At 37.2% G+C, this 21,851-nt stretch overlaps 1 protein-coding gene across 3 annotated transcripts in view; it reads left to right on the forward strand.

Annotated features, from left to right (window-relative positions):
• Window positions 1-21,851, forward strand: part of GNAS (GNAS complex locus) — a 156,243-nt gene that overhangs the window by 79,459 nt on the left and 54,933 nt on the right. For all 3 annotated transcript variants that reach the window (XM_064167932.1, XM_064167933.1, XM_064167934.1), the window contains exons 3-4: window positions 19,385-19,439; window positions 19,522-19,641. In XM_064167932.1, coding sequence (XP_064024002.1) covers window positions 19,385-19,439; window positions 19,522-19,641 — 175 coding nt within the window. The remainder of the gene's footprint in view (window positions 1-19,384; window positions 19,440-19,521; window positions 19,642-21,851) is intronic.

The raw sequence follows: 21,851 nt of genomic DNA on the forward strand, positions 1-21,851 counted from the left end.
TTTAATACTTAATCTATCCCATAGGAAAGGTTGAGGATTGACTGGCTGATGTTAGTACAGTCTGTTATAAAATACCTACTCATAAAAATGTTTTTGACTTGGTTTGCATGATTTACCTTTTTAGAAAAAAGTAGCTTTCCTCTGCCAATACAAACTGTTAATAACCTACTAAAATACATGACTTAAAAAAATCATTAATATATTTAGAACACACAGCATATGCAGGTGGTTGTGCTGTGTTCTATAGGAGGTCTAAACTCCTGAAAAGTCTTGCTTAATTCCTGCATAAAAGGACATGAGGAGGTGCCAGTGAATCTCATTATGTTCTAGGTAGGTCTGTTGTTATCTGATTTCCAGGTAGTAGATTCATAGGGCATATCTGCATATTGTTTGCATGTGTTGAAAATATCCTCTTGTAGCTTGTGGGAGTGAACTTGGTTTCTCTTTCTGTTGAACTTTTTGTGGAGAAAGAGATTTTGTAATTCTGTATGTTAAACGTTTCAGAGGAAAATCTTTCTTGCTGTGTGTTAGTGATTACTCAAGTGGGTATGTTCTTCCCTTTTTCCTCATAGTTGATGGGAATGTATTTGGAAGGAGCACAGTCTGCCAGGTGTCCATCCTCATGCCTCTATGTGGGACACATGATGAGCCTCCTCACTCAGCCTTCCCTCTGACCCACGGCTTTCCCAGAACAGCCCTAGCTCTCCTAAGCTGTGTCTTCCCACTGTGTTCAGCAGCTTTCTAACAGTGTGCCTACCCTCCAGGGGCAGTCTAGATAATTCTTGTAACAGAAATAGGGAGGGACAAGAAAGTTCGAGAACCGCTGTTCCAAAAAGCTGTAAACAGAGCTGAGAACTGCAGCTGGAGATGACTGGGTGAAAGAGCTGCACTGGTGAGCTCTACTGGTTGAGAGAGCTGCTCTGATGAGCTGTGCTGAGCTGCTACAGCAGCTGAGTTATAGGGGGTGCTCTTGGTAAGTTTGGTGACGTTGAGTAAATTGCTGTGGGGGACCCCTTTGAGTGGTCAGGTATATAAAGGTACAAGGGGAGTAAAAATGTTTTGGATCTTTAATGAGACAAGTTGTTATATTTCTAAATTATGGTTGTTTTTAAGAGAGGAGGAAGAGAGAAGACAGGTTTTATATTTTCTCGTATTCTCTCTCTTCTCCCTTTCCACCTTGTGTTTTACCCCTTGTCTGAGAAGCAGCTTCTCTTGTTTAAATGTAATCTGGTTTGTATAGGTGATAAATAATTTAGCATTTTACAGATACTGATGATTCACTACATTATTTTTATTTTTTTAATTCAAATTTGTAGTCCTAAGCACACATTCTCTGTAACATAGTGGCATCTTGGTTTGCTGAAATTTCCAGGCAGGGAATTTCTAAGATTCCATGCCTTGCTGGATTAGACCAATGGTTTGCAGTATCATGTGCCAGAAATGGCAGTTGTGGAGGATTAGAGAAAGAGTGTAAGAGAAAGATTCACAGGGGTTCCTCTTCAGGTCTCTTGCCAGGTTTTGCTAGTGGCACTTTAGGAGCTCCCTGAAGCAAGATTCATAACAAGTTTTGAAGTCACATTCAGTATGTTTTTCTGTTTATTCAATTATTAGCCCTATTAAAGAATCCAAACAATCCTCTTTTTCCTTTTGATTTAAAATTTCTTTTTTTGTTATATTGTCCAGATTAGATTGCTAATCTTGTAAATAAGTTGTGCTGCCTGGTTAATAACCTCTGCACTAGCTGGGACACCGCTGAAGTCTACTGTATTCAGTTAGAGCCAAGGGATCTCCAGCTTTCCAGTGCTTCTGATCTGTTTTTGTTGCAGCCAAGGTAACAGCTGATTGGATCAAAAATTGTGCCCAAGCAATACTGCCAAAGTAATTTTCAGTGTTAAAACTTACAGCCATATACACACTCTTTGAGATTATTTTCTTCATCTGTGTATAAGTTTCTCATTTAGACAATACTATTAATATTTGTAGGACCATGTGTTGTCATTATAGCAGAGTGCTATATATTCTAACTGATGTGTCAAGTATCAGTAAATTATTTCTCACATAACTTCCAGCCTAACAGTCTTTATTCATAGATTCACAGAATAATTTGGGTTGGAATGGACCTTAAAGATCATCTAGTTCCAAACCTTCTGCCATTGGTCATTCAAGACCTCATACAGCCTGTCCAAGGGGCATTCACAACCTTCCTGGGCAGCCTGTTCCAGTATTTCACCATCCTCACTATAAAGAATTTCTTCCTAATATCAAGTCTAAGTCTCCCCTTCTCCAGCTTAAAGCCAGTGCCTCTCATACTATCACTACAGTTTATTATACATTGTTGGTGTGAACTGTGTATCTTCTACTTTCTGTTGCCGTTCAGAAACGTCAGGTTGGGGACAGGACGTAATAGTAGTGCCTAATAATTGACTTAAATTACAACAGTATAACTTCCCTTTTATCAGGGGAAATGGTAATGTGCTTATTCAGGTATAATTAATTTCCAATGTCAAGGCCAGTAAAAGGTCATTCTTCTTAACTGGTTGAGTCCAAATATATGTAGGTGTTGAGTTTAGTAAAGTGAAAGTTTATTCTGCATCCATTGTGTCTTCCAGTAAGACCTGTTTGGAGTTTTTTCCAGTTAATTTGTGTTGCATTTGAGAAAGTGCTACTAAGGATCTGGAATGTTTGGTCAAAATGTTAATGAACCTTCCTGGTTCTAAATGGTACCTTATTGGTTAAATGAACCCTCCGGGTATTAAAGTGGAATTCCCTGAAGTCCAGTGTCATGGTAGGTTGTGGCCTGTGGGGAATATTCTTCAGTTTTAGAAACAGCATTTCCTAAGCAGATTTCAAAAAACTCACACCTATTTCTGTTTTACCTGAAATGTTGAGGGCTTTAATCTTGACACTTTAAATGAGAAAGACCTTCATTTTGTTGGTGTTTCTTTTCAGCAACCTATTTGCTAACCTTAGCAGTTATTCAAGTCTTCTGTTTATACCTCATATGTTCAGGCTTAGGTTTGCACAAGCAGGAGCTAAGTAGGTGGTGAATCATGTTATAGATGCTCTGTATCTACTTTGTGCTCAGCTTGTGTATAAATAACTCCTCAAGAAGTGAAGACTCAGCCTCTTGGTGTTTGTTGGGGAGTAATCTGCATAAAAGGAAACTCGTGGAAGAGCTACTCTGCCAACTTAAAAAAAATTGCTTAGAAAGTACTATCTGGTGTGAGATTCAACTGCCTGGCACAGAAACAGATTTCTGTAAAGCACATGAGACGAGAAGCTGAGAAGAGAGGTTTTTTTGTGTCTACCCATCTGTTTCTGGCTAACTCAGGAGAAGTTCAAGAGTTGGTTCTAATTGTGCCTAAAACTCACGGTTGTGTGCTGTATTCACTTAAGCTTTTGTAACTAAAAATAGCTTCTGTAACACAGAGAACTGTAACACTGAATTGTGACAGCATTTTTCTGTTACTATACAGTTTAAGTGAATGGACCTAATGTGAAGTAAACTATTTAGGTAAGACAAATGCACATTGTGTTTTCAGATTAACTTCTACATCTCTGTATTGAAGGAAGATTTTTTTTTTAATTCTTATTTTGTTTAAATGTATGAGATTTGTTTGCTAAAACATTTTATCACTTAACTTGTAGTAGTTTTCAGCAAACTGATTTAATCCAGAGCAAAATTATTTATGAATTAGTATTACAGAAATGTTAACTTCCAATAAATTGGCTCCACCTTTTCTATAAACAGAGCCCTGGGTGGCTAGAAATGAAATAAGTATTTTTGATGTCTTTTAGTTGACGGTGTCTTCTAAAGTCAGGCCAACAAGAAGAATATGTAGGAGAACTTGTTGCCTGAAACCGTATGCCCTGCCAGTGGCTGAAGAATTTCACTACTGGATTTAATGTCATGATGACTGTAGCTGTGCTTGTAAGGAAGTTAGGATTTTTTTGGTGGTGCCTGGTAATATTTGATGTTTATTTCCAAATATTTTTCTTACATCATCTTCTGATAGTGCAAAACATTTAATCACTGGGAAAGAAATGAGAAGATGTTGTATCATACTAAATATAATTATAGAAGTCAGTGTAATAATCTAAACATAGCTGTTGCCTGATGCATGTCAAACTTTGGGCCATACCTCTTGCCAGCCTGCTTTCAGAAAAAAATATCTTGATATCAGGAGTTAAGTATTGGATTTTTATTCAGTTTTTAACTTTACCTTCCAGTCCAGGTGGAAAGCAAAACATAATCTTACCAACTCGAGGTAGAAGACCATGTTTTATTTGGCTTTTAATTAATTATATGGGAAAGGTTGGTTCTCATGAAATGATTCACCTTCTTGTCAGCAAAATAGTTCTCATCCAGAGGCTCTCAGCTGCCATGTGCAGGTATCCCCATGTTGGCAGCACCTTGTGGTTCCTCTCCTTTCTCTTCCCAGATGGAAAGGGGGGAGTTTGGAGGAACAAAGAGCCAAAGAGCTGCATAGGATACTTGAATACTTTGGTTGTTCACGTAGCATTTATAAACTGTAACTGTTTTTTTTTTTTGTGTGTGTGGAGGGTTTTTTATGTTTAGGGCAGCCTTACCTTGATATGAATGACCCTTTGCTGTAACTGAGCCATTGTTTGTACCTTAGAGCTTTAGGGTTAGAACATGCTAATCTAGAGGGTAAAGTCTTCTGTTCCCTAGGGGAAAGCTCTCTCCAGTGAGGTTAGGGGAGGTGTCAGAGCAGGTTCTGTGTTGCAGTTGCTGACTGCAGAGGGCTGAATGTCACCCTGTGAAGTGGAGGCACCTTTCCAAAGGAAAAGCAGGTGTTGGTTTAGACCAACAAGCTTTTGCTGATGGTTTTTTTATTTTTTTCAGAACAACACAATATTTTCCTTACTGAGTTCCCCATTGTGAGTCTTGTTCAGTCCCCACAGCAGTATTGCATCGTCATAGCTGGTCTGAGCACTTCCCAGCTATGGTAAGCAATGCAGTCCATGTCTCGTGCAGCCTTGGGTTTTGGCACCGTCTTGTCTCAGTAAAAATGTAGTAGTAACATGAGTGATATGGGAGATGCAGTATAAATAGCTGCACAGTCAGGTTACTTGGAACTCCATACGTGGGAGTTTTGATTTTTTGATACAAATACTCTTCTAAGGGAAGTAACTTGTACTGATTTTTTGGCTTGTTTTCATTCTTACTGTCCTGTATCGTGATACAGTTGCCTCTTGCTATGTAGAAATGAACAAGAAATTGTGTGACTGGCATTAACAAACCTGTCCTTTATAAACGAGTTTGAGTGTTAATCTGTGAAGCTACATGTGTGCTGTAAGAATAAACCTCTGTGTTTAGGAGTAACTGCTAGGTGTTTTGTTTCCACTGTATGTTGGTAGGCTTGCTCTATTGAGGATTACCTGCTTACTGACTGTGCTAGATGTAAGAGAAGCTCATTTAACAATGGTTCCCACTTTAGGACAAAATATTTTTAAACCCGTCCTGAATAAAGAAACTGCTTTGAATTCAAGTTTGGAACAGAATCAAAAGGTGCCTGTGTTTGAATCTAGAATAATAGAGACCTGATAAACCAATATGTTGCTGGAAACAATGAGGACACTTTGAAATTCACAAGATGAAGTACATTTCTTGTTTTAAAAAAGTGGTAAAGACATTGGGCATGTTCATCTGAAACTGAGACTTGAGTGTGATGCTGAGGAATTTCCTTAGAGAAGAGTAATACTGTGTAGTTTTTTTAGGAGGTGTGGTGTGTGTGGTTGATTTTAGTTTTGGTTTACATTTTGGCTTCTAAATGTTTTTTTAGAGTAAAGGTTACTTCTGTCAGTTATTCTGAAATGCCTTTTTGAGACTTAGTCATTTTGGCTACATTCCCTCATCTACAAGGGTAAGAAACTTGTGCTTTCACACAGTGCTGCTCCGACTGATGTACACAGGTGAAACAGAAGCACTAAAAAACAAACTCATTTACTATACTAAAATAATAAAATTGATGGTGATTACTTCAAAAGCTGTTAAATGTTAACAGTAATAGCACTATAGATTGTTTGATGTACCATGCTAGGCGTGCTGTTTTAATAAACTGAGAATTCTGGAAGAAATGAAAGATTCTGCAGTGACATTGACTCAAAGGGGTGGTAGTTAGTTATGTTTGTCTGTTTTCTTTTTTTAAATTTGTATTTAGGAGATTTTTAAAGCCCCATAGTAGTGTACTTAATTAAAAAAAAAAACACTCCTCTAATAAATAGTAGTATATAATTCCCTTGCTGAAGATACCTCAGAAAACATAATTCACACAAAAGCTTTTTATTTTTATGTTTGCTACAGTGCATTTTCACCACAAGGGGAAAAACAAAACAAACAAATGAAACCATAAAAAAAATGCAAACAAATAAAACCAAAATGCCCCTGCACCAAAAAGCCAGAAGAAATAAAATGTAAAAAAGAAACAAATATCAAACTCCAAACCTACACAAACATTTGTTCTCAATCATACTTGTTGACAAATCAAGGAATGAAGTAACTGTGTTAATTGTAGATTCTATTAGGAATAGTCAGAGCAGATTTTGAGTGGTAACAGTCAGGGAGGAAATACATTTTAGTGTAAAGGTCTGAAACAGCATAGAATCAAGAAAGACACTCAAGTGGTGGTCTTGAGCGGTCTTTTTCTCAGCACCTGAAGTTTTCAGTTCCTCTTACTTACACTGCAAAAAAAGTAGAACAAGTAACCTATCTGCTTAGGTTTTATGCCATATGGTATGCTTATGTGATACCATGGGAAAGGAAAGACAAATAATAATCAGCTTCAGTTTTATCTCACTCTGAGGTGAAGTAGTAGTTTGGAATTCTTTACATGTTTGGCAGAAGAGATTTGTTTCCCAGCTACCCATCCATTCCTCCTTCTGCATTTGTTACTGACTGGGGATTTGGTATTGAGCAGGCAGAAACTGTAACATTACTTTGGTATGGGGAAGAGTTGGTCCCTGGATACAAGGATCATTTAATTGACTTTGATGACTTCTCCATTGTTTGTTTCAAAGCAGATATTACTTGATACTATATTAGAAGCTGTTAAAATTCACTGTACATTTGGGACAATAAGGCTATATAACTGAAATTTTTCTGCAGCTTTTCCTACTTCCATTATGAGTGCAGGGATAAAACAAGATGATTCTCGTGTGTTACTGTTTAGTGAGGCTGATTTGATCTCCTGGAAAATGTCTGTAAAGGATTTTTCAAATTGTTCCATTCTTTTCCTTTTTTAGAAAACTGTTTTCTGAAACTTGGTAACAGTTTTTGGAGCCCTGTTCAGATAAAACAAGATCCAGAATTTTCTAGTGAGTGGTTTAGAGATAAAGTAAGTGACCTCTGATTTACAGAGGGTGTCCTAGCTAGAAATTTGCAGAGCAGGTGATTTCTTTTATTGCATTGGGGTTTTATAACATTGTTAACATTTACTGTATAAAATATTTCAATGAAATTATGTTTTCACTTGGCACCTGAAATTACCAGGTATTATATGCATACGAAAGAGGCACGTGTACAGCTTTGCATATCCAAAATAATTAATGCTACAGAGGAGTTACTGAATTCTTAATCCAGTTACAGGAGAAGCTGTGTTACACTGGTGTCTGTACAGGCAAGCTTATGTTTGAAAGGCTGTAACACTAATGTTTTCAAAATGCATCTAGTACCATCATAGAAAGTGTAAGGAAAGTAGTAGCTAAGTCTTTGGGTTTTTAACGTGTAAGACTGCTTAACTGTGTTCACCCATCTCAAAGCAAAATGTGATGGGCGTAGGTGGCCATAACCCAGAGCTGTCAGGAAGAGAAAGGCAGACTCAAGATATGTGGATGTCTTGCACATGAGAACTTGCATCACATTTTATCTTCAAAGACTGCAAAATAACTTGGATCTCTGTGTTTACATTAAAAGATCTGTGTTCAACTTATGGAGAACTTTGCTTCCAAAGCTTTTATAACTTAATTGTTCAGTGGAAGAATGCTGGTTTTATGTCATGTAACATAGGCCATGTAGCGTTCTTAAAGGTTCTGCACATTCTGGCCCACATCCATTGCAGTACTTAAACCATGAGTAGACCTATTAAAGTTGATAGAATTACTCATGTGCTTAAAATTAAACATGTGCTTAAGTGCTTTGATGGATTAGAGCCAAAGTTGTCAGCACCTTGCTTTGTTGTGTGTTGTCTTACACCTGCCTCTCTGGGCACTGGCCTGGATCTTTAAGGGACAGATTTTCAAATTTGCTTGTTTCGATATTTAGTTGTTCTGTGTTCTGAAAATGCAGTTTACGTGCACAGTCATAGTAAATTTGTACACTGTCTGCAAATATAAATACACAACTCCAACTCTTGAGATCCATCAGTACTTGACAAATCTCACGAGAGCATCTTCTGGAGATTCTGGGGGGAATGTTGTGCCAGTTGTTTACATGGAAATGTAACATCTATGATGGTTTTCACAAAACTAGCTTTCTGGTGAAATCTAGATTTTAATAAAGTACATAATGGAAATCACTGTTGAAATAATGGAGAGCACTGTTGAAAGCAACTATGGACTTCCCTGAAGCTGAGATCATTAGGGACTGTTCCAGTTTGTGCTCAGAATGCTGATTTTGTCAGCGTTTAAACAATTCTTTAAGGTTTAGAACTAATGTTGCGTGTTCCTGACAGCTCTTTATCCTTGGAGATAACTCTGGATCAGTCTTTCTTGGTATGTACTGTGTCAGTGCCAAAAAAATCCAGATTTGGAGCTGTAAAGAAGATAGCTGATTCAGAGAAAGCAGTCAAACATTTCTCTAACAAACATGTGGTAGACATTGCATTGAATCTAATGCCAGGTTTTGGTGATAGTGGCATGGTTCGATACACAGCTCCTGTGTTCTTTTCCAAGTTGTCCTTCCTGGTTTTGGATGCTGGAAATTTGCATTCACTGCTTTAGCTGCTTTCCTTGACAGACTGTCATTCTTAACTTAGGTCAGTACTAAATCCTGCAGCATTTGTAAAATGTAAGGATTTGGATCATTGAGAATTTAATTGAGATTAGAAAAATTAATTGGGGGAAAACAGCAAAGTATATTACATAATTGTTTTGAGTTGAAGCAAAAGCAAAATTTCCAGGGAAATGCAGTCATGTTGCAGGTCATTTCCCAGTGAAGGCAAAGCCTTCTTTGTTCATTCTTTGATTGCTAACTGGAGTTAAGTTCTAAATGTGAAGTGATAGTTGAGTGAATGTTTTTTCTGAAATGCATGTTTTGAATTTTTTGTCCTAAGTCACAAACCCAAACCATCAATTTGAAACGGGTAACTTCCCAGATTCTTGTTAACTGTTACTGATCAGATGATTCAGTGGCACTTTGTATTAATCCTGATCAGATATACCTGTAAGAATTTCTGTCATCAAATTGCACTTAAATTTGACTGTAAGTGTATTTGAGCACGTGTGCATTTGAAAATAGTAATTGGTTAGCAAACCTTAATAGCGTGGGTTTTAACAGCTAAAGTGTATGTCCCCCAGTAAGTGGGGAAAATAGATCTTTCAGGTGCTTTCAGTAAAACTGGAAAACTTTTACCACATTGTTTTGGTGATCTTTGGTCATATTGAATGAAGAGAATTGCAATGTGGAGTGAGAATGAATGTATATTTTGTCTGAATACAGACAAAATTTACAGTGAGTGCTTGAAGAAATGCTTTCTAGAATTTACCTGGTTTCTTGCAGGACATCACATTGCATGAATTTGAGCAATCCCTTTTCTTGTTTCTCTTAACGCTTTTGTCCTTAGAATCATAGAATAAACCAGGTTGGAAGAGACCTCCATGATCATCTACTCCAACCAATCACCCAGCCCTGTCCAACACTAAGTGCCTCATCCAGGCTTTGCTTCAACACCTCCAGAGATGACAACTCTGCCACCTCCCTGGGCAGCCCATTCCAATGCCAATCACTCTCCCTGTGAAGAACTTCCTCTTAACATCCAGCCTATACCTCCCCTGGCACAACTTGAGACTGTGTCCCTTTGTTCTGTTGCTGGTTGCCTGAGAGAAGAGACCAACCTCCACCTGGCTACAGCCTCCCTTCAGGTAGTTGTAGAGAGCAATGAGGTCACCCCTGAGGCTCCTCTTCTCCAGGCTAAACAACACCAGCTCCCTCAGCCTCTTCTCACAGACCTCTCACCAGCTTCGTCACCCTTTTCTGGACACGTTCCAGTATCTGAACATCTCTCTTGAATTGAGGAGTCCAGAACTGGACACAATACTCAACTAAGGTCCTTTGGTCATCTGTGTCTTAGCTGATAATATATAGGGGTTTGGATTAAAGTCCTTGGCTCTTTCCACTGTTTGAGGCAAGCACCTTCCACATCACCTGTCTATATTATCACATGCCTTAAGTGTTTGAGATGATAGTGGAGATCATCATCACTAAAAAATTCAGGAGATTTTCAGCGCTGATCATCTTCCACCCATTTCATTACTGTTTTCTCTACCATGCTGCATCCTGCTTAGTCTGGTCTGTGTGTATACTTGGCATCCAGTGTTTCAGCCATTTTTATTTTAGGGTTTCTTTACATTTAATATTGGCACTTACCCAGCCACATTCTTTTTTTAATTTTAAGTAGCAGTCATTATCTATTATAGGAGCTATTCCTCTCATTTTTGTACACAGATCCCTGAAGAGCTCTGGGATGTGGTTGCCCTCTTTGGAAAGCTTCATGTACACCATCCTGATGGAAGAAATTACTAGAATGTGATATTTACAAAACAGTGACAGAACAAATGAAACTCATACAGTCCTCATCAAATCAGTGTTTCAAAGTTTAGGTAATGCTTTGAAAGTGTCTGAAAACTAAGATTAAGAACAAGACCCCCAGTAATGCTGTCATTACCTGCCAGTGTTTTAAAGTCAAGCCTCTGTAATACCAAGGATAAAGTGATGAACAGCACAGCAAATACCCTGGTTTTAGAGAAGGTGCTGTTGATCCATGTATATTGCAGTGCACAGTCAGTATGTACTTGCACAAGAGTATTTTTTCTGGGCTTGAAGAGATCAATAGACCCAGGTGAGTAACTTAGGAGACCCTAGTAGACTGGATCTGCCATGAGGAATGGCTGTACAAGCAGACAACTTTAAACAGCATAGAGTGTGTCCTGAGAGGAGCCATGTGCAGTATTTCAATGCTGTGGCACAGTGCGACTTAAGTGCTTCAAAAGGTGATGGTAAAGTGGGTGTTTCTTTTTTTTAATACTTTTTTTCTGTGTTAATAGTGACCATCTTCAGAGTACATAAATAAATAGGTCTTTGTGCTTCATGACAGAGGTTGGAAACGATTGTGTCAAAACAGTGAGTTGTTCAAAGCAAAATGATTCAGCAAGTTTGACTCAAATCCTCCTATTCCCCCTGTTTCTGGGAGATTCCTTCTGTTCCAGAAAAAGATCCCATAGCATTGTCTGAAGACTCTAGCCTTGTTAATTATTTTATCTAGTATCTAGAGAGAATGCTAAACTTTGGAGACCACCTTTTATTTTAGTATGCTTAAATTACCTGTACTTAGAGCATGAAAATGAAACTGATGTGCTATGCTTGGTGTGTATGCCTGAAGAACTAGAGACCCAGTTTGTAATTTGCAAAGGTGTTTAATTGCATGGTCTAAATTAAAAGGGCCTTTGTCAACATCATAGATCACAGAGCTCTTTGTGAACTTCTGTTTTTGTTCCTTTACCTAAACTATTGCTAGTTAATTAGCTGAGGTAAATGAAGCAGCATAAGCAGAATTATGCTTCTTAATACTGAGTCTGTGATGGTCTCTTTGTGCTACTTACAGTTATAAAGGAATTGTAAACCAGTTAAACTGGTTTTAAGGAGGAATTTGCAAAGCCAAAGGAGAGCCCTAAGGTGGATTAGAAACAGAATAACATCCCCAAGTCACATCCAGCTGGGCAGAAGGTATGACAGGGTGCTCTGTGTGTAGACTGTTCCTGCTGTATGGAGCAGCATTTGGGACAGAGTCAGCAGGTGTGTGTCCAGCCCTTGAACCCTCCTGGCTTCTTGAGCCTCATCAGGTGCCAAACCCTACTCACAACCAGTTCTCAAATCAGATAGTCATGGAGACAGAAAAAAAGTTACCCTTTAACCTTTACACCTGGTCACAATGAGCACAGTAAAATAAGCCTCAAAATAGAGTTAATGAGGTTTATATTTAGGGATGCCTTTTGTAGCATTTTTAAAGTAATTTCATGGTGGTTCTGTTCCCTAAGATAAGAAATAAGTGATACTGCTATCCCCTAACACTTCAGTGTAAATTATGATCCAAAATAACATAATCTCTGCTTTCACAGGGCTGTGATGTACTTTTTGTTAGTGCTCCAGTAATTTGTATTTCTGGCCTTTAAAACTTAGGGAATGATTGTGTCATTCTGTAAATAGAAGGTATCTCTTTGCATTTACTTTTCTTATCATACATTCATCTATTTATGGCCACACAATAAGATATTCACCTAACTCCTAGAGATAAATATTGTCATGTATTAAAACAAGCAACATTAAAACAGTTTATAGTGCTTTTTCCAGTATTTAAAGGGGAACTTGTGAGCGCCCTGTACATGTTGTCTGTTCTATATATTACATCATGTATTTGTGTGAAAGTGATTGTGCTTCAGGGCATAATTGAACTAAGTTTTCCCAGATGATTTAGGTCACAGTTAAATCTGTGGAATGTAATTTTTAACCATGTCTTTAAAACAAAGTATATTGTGACAAAATCAGTCTACTGGGTTTTGTTTTATTGTATTGCTTTATTGGTTTGTTGGTTTTTGTTGTCTTTTTCTTGTTTGTTTCTTTTTTTCAAGAAGGTGCTATTTGCAGAGAAACTTATCAGTCTGTCCTTGTAGCTATTCTCTCTTATTTCTTTGCATTAAAAAATACTGTTTCATAGCTGGATGCTACAATTAGTTGTTACCCAGAATCTCAGAAATAAAACCAAGCACCTTGAAAACAGTAGATTTGGTGGTGGGGAAGCTGATGTAAGAGGAAGAGCAATAGTACTAGAGAGGGGAAACTACATTTCTTCATCCAGCAGCAAGAATGGTTTGTTACTTTCAGTGAGGTGTTTGGTACGTCATCCATCGACTGTGTGGAGTGCTTTAAATTGTATTTGGTCAGCTAGCTGTGCCTATGGGTAACTTCTTTATCAAGAACAAAGTATTAATGTGATTAGAAAATCTCTTTCAGTTCTGCTGCAAATGAGGACACAACTAAATTGTATTTCCTGTTGGAAGCTGTACAGAGTTACTGCAGTGTGGCTGATGCGTAGTAGGTCCTACCCTGTGGTACAATGTCTGCTCATCCATTGCGAAATAGAAAATGTATTTGAAGTTGGCAGAATTGCTAAGGTGTCTCTGTGGTTTGATATAAATGGGGAGTTTGAGTTGCAAAAGAGATTCAATGGGTTTTGCGGTTGCATTTTAACAGTTCTGTCAGCAAAACTGGTACTCTGTCCCAAGTCTAAGATTAATTAGTTTGGCCTCACTCTGAATTCTCTAGGCACCTATTTTCCCCCTTTTTCAAGTGCCTCTAACTTGGCCTGTGCCCTGTTTGCTGTATATTTTGAGATAATTGTCGTGTATTGTTAGAAATAACTCAAGCTGCTAAACCAAATTTATCTTACTGTTGAATCATAATGTACCACAGAATTTCAGTATTGTAGATTGGTAGCAAAATCTTAATAATTGAATTTACTTGCTTGTGGCCTTGTGTCCGAGATCTTGACTGCACTGCTCTATTTTTATGAGGTGGATTGACAGGTAATGCTGTTCGCATGTTTGCTAACTTCCATAAGGTGCAGTAAACAAATTTAATGCAGACTTTATGGACATTTATGAAATCCATGAGCGTGTTTCACTGAATCAGAAACACTGTATTTACATGAGTAGCAAAGTTTAAAGCTCATGTGCCTATGAAGTGTGTGACTGTCTGTTGAAGAACTTAATTGTGTTTCAGAGTTAGTATATTAACTTGCTCTCAATGTGTGTTTGCCATGGACTTTTGAAGTTGAGCAGAAAAAGGACAGCCTGTGGCTACTTTACTGTGTGGTTACATTTGTTGGTAATACCTGAAAGCAAACCAGGGTGCACCTATATTCAAACAAACCAATGTAATTTTCTCCTATAAAAAGCCAGAGGCAAATTAACTGTTTTGTAAGACTTTTATTCTGGCTCTTATCCTTGCAAATTGATTCACTTAACTGGCAGTACTTTGCATGAGCAAGGGAAGCTTTTCACTAGATAGAGTTGTTATGTCAGCAAGTTCAAGAGTGAGAGAAGTTTGACAGTGCTAAAGAAATAAAAGTAATTTATGTGTTACCCTGATCACTGAAGGTGATGGAAGCCAGGCTGTTTACAACCTTGTAAAGACAAAGGCCAATGCTCTGTATGAACATTATGTGACTGCATTTTAACATGCCTTATTAAAATGATCTGTATATACTCTGCAGGCATGTACATTTTGCAATGCAAGTTTAAAGAGCATCTTTTTGCATTTTTATTTGCAACGGCTACTGAGAACTACAAAAATTGAGACCATAACTAATAAAGAACCTTTTAAGATGGTTTTGAGGGATTATTACATAATACAAAGTCTGTCATTTTAAATAGGTGTCCTTGCATTGCATGTTGTGCTCTGCCCGTGCTGTTACATATTCTTCAGGGTTCAAGACAGGTAGAATAACATACACACTATAAAACGGAAAACCTTTATTTGTAATGCTAAGTTTACACATAGGAAATCATGTGTTAGAAGACAGATTCAGGAAGAAAATGACATTTTTCAGACATAAAAGCCAGCATTTATGTATGTAATAGGCAAAGAATGTTCCAGTATTTTGTACTCGCGTTGTAAGTCTTTTATGTTCCAGGATATGCTCTTTTTATAGGCCACATTCACAGTGGCATTAATTGGCAATCATAATTTACCCTCATCAAAAGCCTTCTTCTATTGCCTATTGTTTGATCAAAGACTTTTTACTTCCATTCAAATAATGCATCCCACCGCATTAAATTCACCTCTTCAGTGTTCTTTATGACACACCTAATGTTTGGTTCCTAAAATACTCCTGCATTTGAAGTGCAGAGATTCCTGTACAATCTCAGGGGATTTAGGAAAGATACAGGGAGGATTTCCCTACTAGCTTATGTAATTGATGTATCTTAAAATGATAGTGCTGTATTATCGTGACATCTTTTCTTCTGTAGGGAAAAAATCTTGTTGCTTTACACTCTACATGTTTCATTTTCAGGGTTGGAAGACACCTACTGATTTCTCATCGTTAAATCAGTCCTTTTTTTCTGTGTATTTTCTCTCTTTCCTGAACTCTTCCTGTTGAATAGAGCATTGCAGCGAGGCATTTGGCTTCTTAACTGGTCAGTGGTGACCAAGCATTTCAAACTTGCTTCCTTTCAGAAATTCAGAGAAATGACATAAAGAAGTCGCAGCATTATTGCTTTTCTTTTTATTTCTTTAACATGTTTTGGGTTGACTGGTCATTTCAGCACTGAATGTTTTTCTTCTACCGATGAGATGTTCATACCGAGTGAGCCAAGTCCTTGGTTCTCTGGAATGTTCTTTCCTAAACTTAAATTTATGTTTTCTGAATTCCAGGTACTAGTTATTTATATTACCTGGAATGTAAACCAGAAATGAACATTAAAATTAAATTACTTTGCTTTCTGATAAGGTATTTGGTTATGTGTTCATTGAATAAGATTTGATAAAGTCTGACTAAAAATGTTGCTATTTTAATAGTAAAGCTGAGCCACAGGTGGAGAAGTGCTTTACTAAATACTGATTAGGTCAGTTTTCAAGGAATATTTGATTTTCCTGACCTTCTGTGTCATTCTGATTTCATGTTACTTGAATTAAAATGGCATCCTTTTTCATAGTACCTAAAATAGACTTTATTAGTTTTCCTGAAACCTATGTGCTGCTTTGCTTTGGCCCATTTAAATATTGAAAACAGCAGGATTTGAGATTTTTTCTTATAATCCTCAACTAATTGAGTTTAATTCTTTGTTTGGCCTACCCTGCACAGCCTAAGCAAAAGTTTTAAACAAGATTAAAAATATGACCTTATTAACTCATGGCATCTAAAGATACAGAACAGGCCTACAGAGACATCTGTCATTCCTTAGCCAAGATAGCATGGTGCCATTCCCAATTCACTGAGTCTGTCCCAGAGGAAAACATTTTGGGAGCCCAGCTCTTTTAGCATCTTGTAGTTTCGGTCACGGTGCCAAAACCTAGGAATAAGAAAGTAAAAAGCAAAAATCTCTTTCTGAGTTAAATATTCAGTCTTTGTCATTGGGAAAATGAACTTCAGTTACATTTGGAAATCTGTGGTGAAACCTGGCTGAAATTTCTCAGAAAACATTTCTGGCAGAGCAAAGGGACAGCAGAGAGGTTGCTTAGCTTTTGCTTACCACACTTCATCAGTCCTTGAACGAAATGCATTTCCAGTTGTGTGTAAGCTGTTGGATCAGTGATTGATGAATGTGCTGAGTTCCAGAAGAGTAAAGTATCTCATTGTCATGGAAAATTTATGCTTAGTAAACATTACAAAGCACAAAATTACATGATACATTCATTGCTGTGTAATAAGATTCCTTGTTTACTGGGCATGCTATAGGGCCATGGCAACAAAACCAGAAATAGGAACTATGAGTATCCTTGTTGTAAAGATGATGATGGTTAACAAGTGGTTTGTTAATTGCTGGAGTTTTACATCACTCCATATCCATTATCAGTTTGAAGTGCTGCTGGTAGCATGAGGATCAGTGTAAGAGGTGTAAATGTGAAAGTTTGACCTAAACCTGGAGTAAAAAGAATGTGTTCTGTTGTGTGATATGTGGAAGAGTCGGGTAACTGTGCACTTAGCCGATGGTCTGAGATGGTTACCCCATGAGTGTTTCAGGAGAGAGAATATAACTACACTTTGCTTCAACAAAAACAAAACACAAGACATTCTTAACTCCTGTCTCTGTAATTATGTTCCAAAACAAACCAAAAGGACTTAACAGTATTTCTTAATCCTTCAAAAATATAGGTGTCTTGCTTAAGTTTCAGTGTATCGATTGCCCTTTTTATCTCAATGTATCGAGATCTGGATACATGTTCATCAAGTTCAGGACCCTGCTGAGAATTGACAGCAGAATCAAGCTAGACAAATTGCTTACACTGTCATCGATAAACATTTCCTGCTTTCGTAACATTATTCACTTTTTTTTGTTAGTAAAAGAACGTAATTTTTTTAAAACCAACTTGATGTTTTTGCAGCAGTGTGTAAGTGAAAAATACAGCATTTGTATCTTTACCATAAGTCAGGGTTTGTGGAATGGAGAGTTTAAGACCCTGGATGATAGAAAGTATTGAAGAAGGGAAGGAGGAGGGTGCAAAGGTCTCTATTTTTCCTCTCTTTTCCTATCTTATTTATTTTCCTTACTTTAGTACTTTTGGCCGTTCTTGGCTCATTGCCTTTTTCTCATTAGCAATGCCAAAATCCTAAATCAAAAAAAACTGGTAGTCTTCAGGAATAATGTGGTCTATAGGCATATCCACAGGTCTAGGGAAAACAAGAATTTACGTCTGATGATTGGTCATTTACTCTTCTTTCTGCATCAAGCTTTACAGATTTTCCTCACCCTTCCCCAGACTTTTGAGAATGTGTGTGGTGATGAGAGGCTGAACTTTAGAAGCAATGATGTTTCTGTTCATTATGGTCCTACTGCTGCTTCAGACATGTTCTCTACACATCTAAGTCATCTTGGGTGTGGTGATTGATGCTGCTATCTGCTATTCTCTAGGAGAAGCTTTTGAATTGCAGTCATGCTTTCAGAACTGCAGTAAAGATCTTTCATGTGTCTGTATAGAATGCAGCATATAAGACACAGCTGGCACAGTGATGTTTTCATTGACCCCGTCTTTCACAGAAGTTGCTTTACTCTTTCATCTGAGGCCCAAATTCCCACCACTCCTGAATGTCTGCATCTGCTTTGTTATTTAAGCAGAACCTTTTTTTTTTTTTTTTCCCCTCCTGCATTCTTGATTGGTGAAGATGATTTTGGTTTCACTTTGGTTGTGGGCAATTATAGAAAGGAAAAAGTGATAAAAATCCCTTTGCAATTTGAGTATTTAATTAACTCCAAATGAGGTTTTCAGGCTCTGATCTGTAAGCTGACAGTGTGAACACTACCTTCTAAAAGGGTAAAAAAAAACCCCAAGCACCATTGGTAGTTTAATGTCTCTGGGAAACTGTGCTGGAAAATGTTAGTTTTCAAAATGTAAAAAAGAAAAAAGAAATAGTTGGTATGAATATTCAGCTAATGAAAGCTTTCTGTTCAAACAGTTTTAAGGAAGATTTGAAGGTCACTTAGTTTAGTTGGGTTTCTTCAGTAATTACACAGCTAACTTGGTTTACCTCAAAGTAGTAATTTTATGCTATGTATAACAAGAAATTAATAATGTACAAATTCTGTCATAGTGCATTGCAGTTAAGTAACAATTCACAGATTCAATACCAATAATACCTTTAGGATGCTAATTTCTGGTTATGCCAGTTGTTTAATCATGCATTTCACTTCATTGCACTGTTTAGTGTTGAAAATAGCTATTGTCAGGTTTGACATACAATACAAATGCAGCAGAGGCAATGGTTTGCACTCCTGCTAGCTTGAGCCTGTTAAACTTTCTAATTTGTCTGCAGTTAATCCCAAATGATAATTTTATAGAGAACATTTCAAGTGGTTTTCTAGCCTGCTTTTCTGCTTGTCATTTAAAGGTGAGGTTACTTACTTGGATAAGTTCTTCAATTTTTTTTTATGCCCAAACTGTTAGTTTGAATGTCAGGTTGAGTTCTCTGGTCTAACTTTTTCAGCTATGACATAATTTTTGTGTTTCAATTTTCTCATATTTTGAGATTCTTTAGACTTCTTTCATTGATTTCCACTTCTAATGACTTACACTTTTCTTCTTTTTTTTATTCTTCTCTGTTTCCAGTTTATGCTTTTCTGAATAACTTTCACATCTCTCTAATGTTTTGCATTCAAATGAATCAAAATGGTTTTGTAGAATGTCTTAGTCCCAGTCTAAGACTGGAGTCAGTTTCTATTTAAGCATAATTGGATACTGGGGTTTGGATGCAAATAGATGTTTACTTTTTAAGTAGAGAAGTTATGAGATACTTAAGTCTTGTGATATTCAGTGACTGGGAGAACTTCAGCCAAATGTGACAATACAATTTTGATAGAATATTTTCGGGTTAATCTTTTGTTTCAAAAAATATTCTGCTTCTATATTTAATAATGTATTTCTGTATTACAGGGAGAAGAAAATGAAAATCCAGGATATTAAAAACAACATTAAAGAAGCTATAGAGGTAAACTTCTGAGCTATTTGTAATTATTCAAGGGTAGCTATTTATACACTATCTGCAATGTTTTATTTTTGTTTCTTTGCAGACAATAGTGACAGCAATGGGCAATTTGGCACCTCCAGTTGAACTAGCCAATCCAGAGAACCAATTTCGAATCGACTACATCTTAAATTTAGCGAACCAGATAGACTTTGATTTCCCACCTGTAAGTATCGAAGTCAGATTAGTTGTGGTCATGCATTTTTTTGTAGATGATTATATTTCACTACACTGTAGTAAATATTTACGCCAAAAATTGAGCTGCTCTTTGGTAATGACTATTGTAGGTGTCTTTGGTCAGTGCTAATCAAATAAGGTGTATGACAACACTGCTAGAATATTTAAGCTCATCCTTTATGAACACAGACTCTTGTCTGTTTTCTTGTGCTCTTCTGAACTAGAGTTAACATGGACAGTGTTGACTGTAAAGTTTGGATATTGTTTGGAATTGCCTTGCCCAGAAGGAGTGAAGATAGACATAGCAGTGTGATGATGATTAACTGGCATTTGGTGATGCTATATTTCTCTGTTTTAGAAGAGTAGTAGTTTTCTTGCTGATTGAGGCATGTTCTGTGTCAGCTGTGTCAGCCAGACTTTCTGCAAGGCTTCACACACTGTGTCCTTGCCCCAACCCCCCCAGTCCTAGTTAATCATTCAAAATGCCAGCAGTCCCAGAGTAAAAGCAGAAAGTATAATTCGTTTGGTTGATAGTATAACTTCATGCCCATTCACTGTGTTTAATTTCTAATGTCTCAACAAGGTAGTAGCAGAAGCCCATTAAAAGAATTTGCAAACACTGAACTCTTAAACACAGAAGATATTTTTAATTAATTACTGTGATGTACTTGCGGTAATACAGGAGTGTTCCAAAGCTTGTATGCTCTGTCTGCACTGTTTGTTTCATAGGGGTGAGGGTGGAAATCACAATGAGGTAGTATGAAAATCATGATCCATTTACACCAGAATATTGTATCCAGCCATAGTCAATCCTGTATGCTTGAAAGGAAAGTGCAAGTGCTAACGGTAGGGAGATGTGGAATAACTTTCACCACAGCAAGGTTTTCGTAACTCTGGTTTGTAAACATTATTGAACAAACCAGTCTGTGAAACTAATGACAATTACCTTTTTGTAACTGTTGCTGCTTCTGGGAATTTCTCTGCTTTGCTCAGCCTTTATTACAAGAAACAAACAAACAAACCCGCATACTTTGTGTAGCATGCAGAAGTTTTGTGCTATTAGCAAGTAGTTGGAAGCACTGGTGGTGTAGTCTTCAATTTCAGTCATTTTCAAAGTTCAGCAGGCATAGACAGGTTTGTGGAAGGGGTTATGTATGGTTTTTCTCTGTTTTAGAAAGTGTAATTTCATGTTAAAGAAATAGAGAATTTTACTGATTTGTTGGTTGTTTTTTTTAACTTGTCACCTCCTTAATGTTGATGCTTATCAGTGTTATTCATAGGAATATTTGATCCCTTCATAGATGATCTGTCCTGCTAGCAGAACAAATGAAAAATCATTCTTTGAAGATAGTTTTAGGAGAATATTCGAGCAAAAAGAGAGTGGATCCTTACTCCACCCTGTGTTCTCTGGAACTGGCTTCATGCCCTCCTGCTGCCCATTGTTTTGTGATAGTTCAGGTTGTGATCTGTAACAATGCTGTAACATGTTCCTGTGACCTACCTTGTACTGAAATACTTGATTTTCCTTCTCTCATCTGATCTGAGAAGCCATTTTTTTTTCTTCCATTCAATATGGATGCAGTAATCTTTTATTAATTTATTCTCCTAAGGAGGAGATTGTGTGTTGGTAAGTGAATAAGCCATCTGTGTATGATACCACTAATTTATGTAATATGTAAAGGATACATGGTAGCAAATCCTTCACATCTAAAGCAATACCAATGCTTACCAGGTCCAAAAATAATTTCAGGTCTAGTGAATAGTCTTTGAGTTGAATGACTCACAACTTCAGGAGTAACAGTGCACCAATAAAACTAGTTTTTCTGCTCTGAACAAAAGTGCTGGCTTAAGTTTTTAAGCCCTAAGTTTACAGAGGTTTAGACACAAGCATAATTTGGACCAGTGGCTAACTTTGTTGGAATGATGAGCTATTTGATACGTAAATGTTTGTATGGGCTGAGGTTTCTAACTGGATATACTTTAGCCACTAATTTTGAAGGAATATTATTGTCTCCCTCAGATCCCAGTGACTATATAAGATAATCTATTTCTGAGTTTGTATGAATATAGGTTATAGTTGTTGGGTACCTGAAAAACTGTACCTGCATATTTTAAATCAAGTTAAGATCTCAAACGTCCCTAGATGACGACTCTCATTGCATAGTATTGGAAATACATGATCCTTGGGTACCTCTATAA

The sequence above is a fragment of the Pogoniulus pusillus genome, chromosome 29, assembly GCF_015220805.1.
Source record: "Pogoniulus pusillus isolate bPogPus1 chromosome 29, bPogPus1.pri, whole genome shotgun sequence".
NCBI classification, from domain to species: domain Eukaryota; kingdom Metazoa; phylum Chordata; class Aves; order Piciformes; family Lybiidae; genus Pogoniulus; species Pogoniulus pusillus.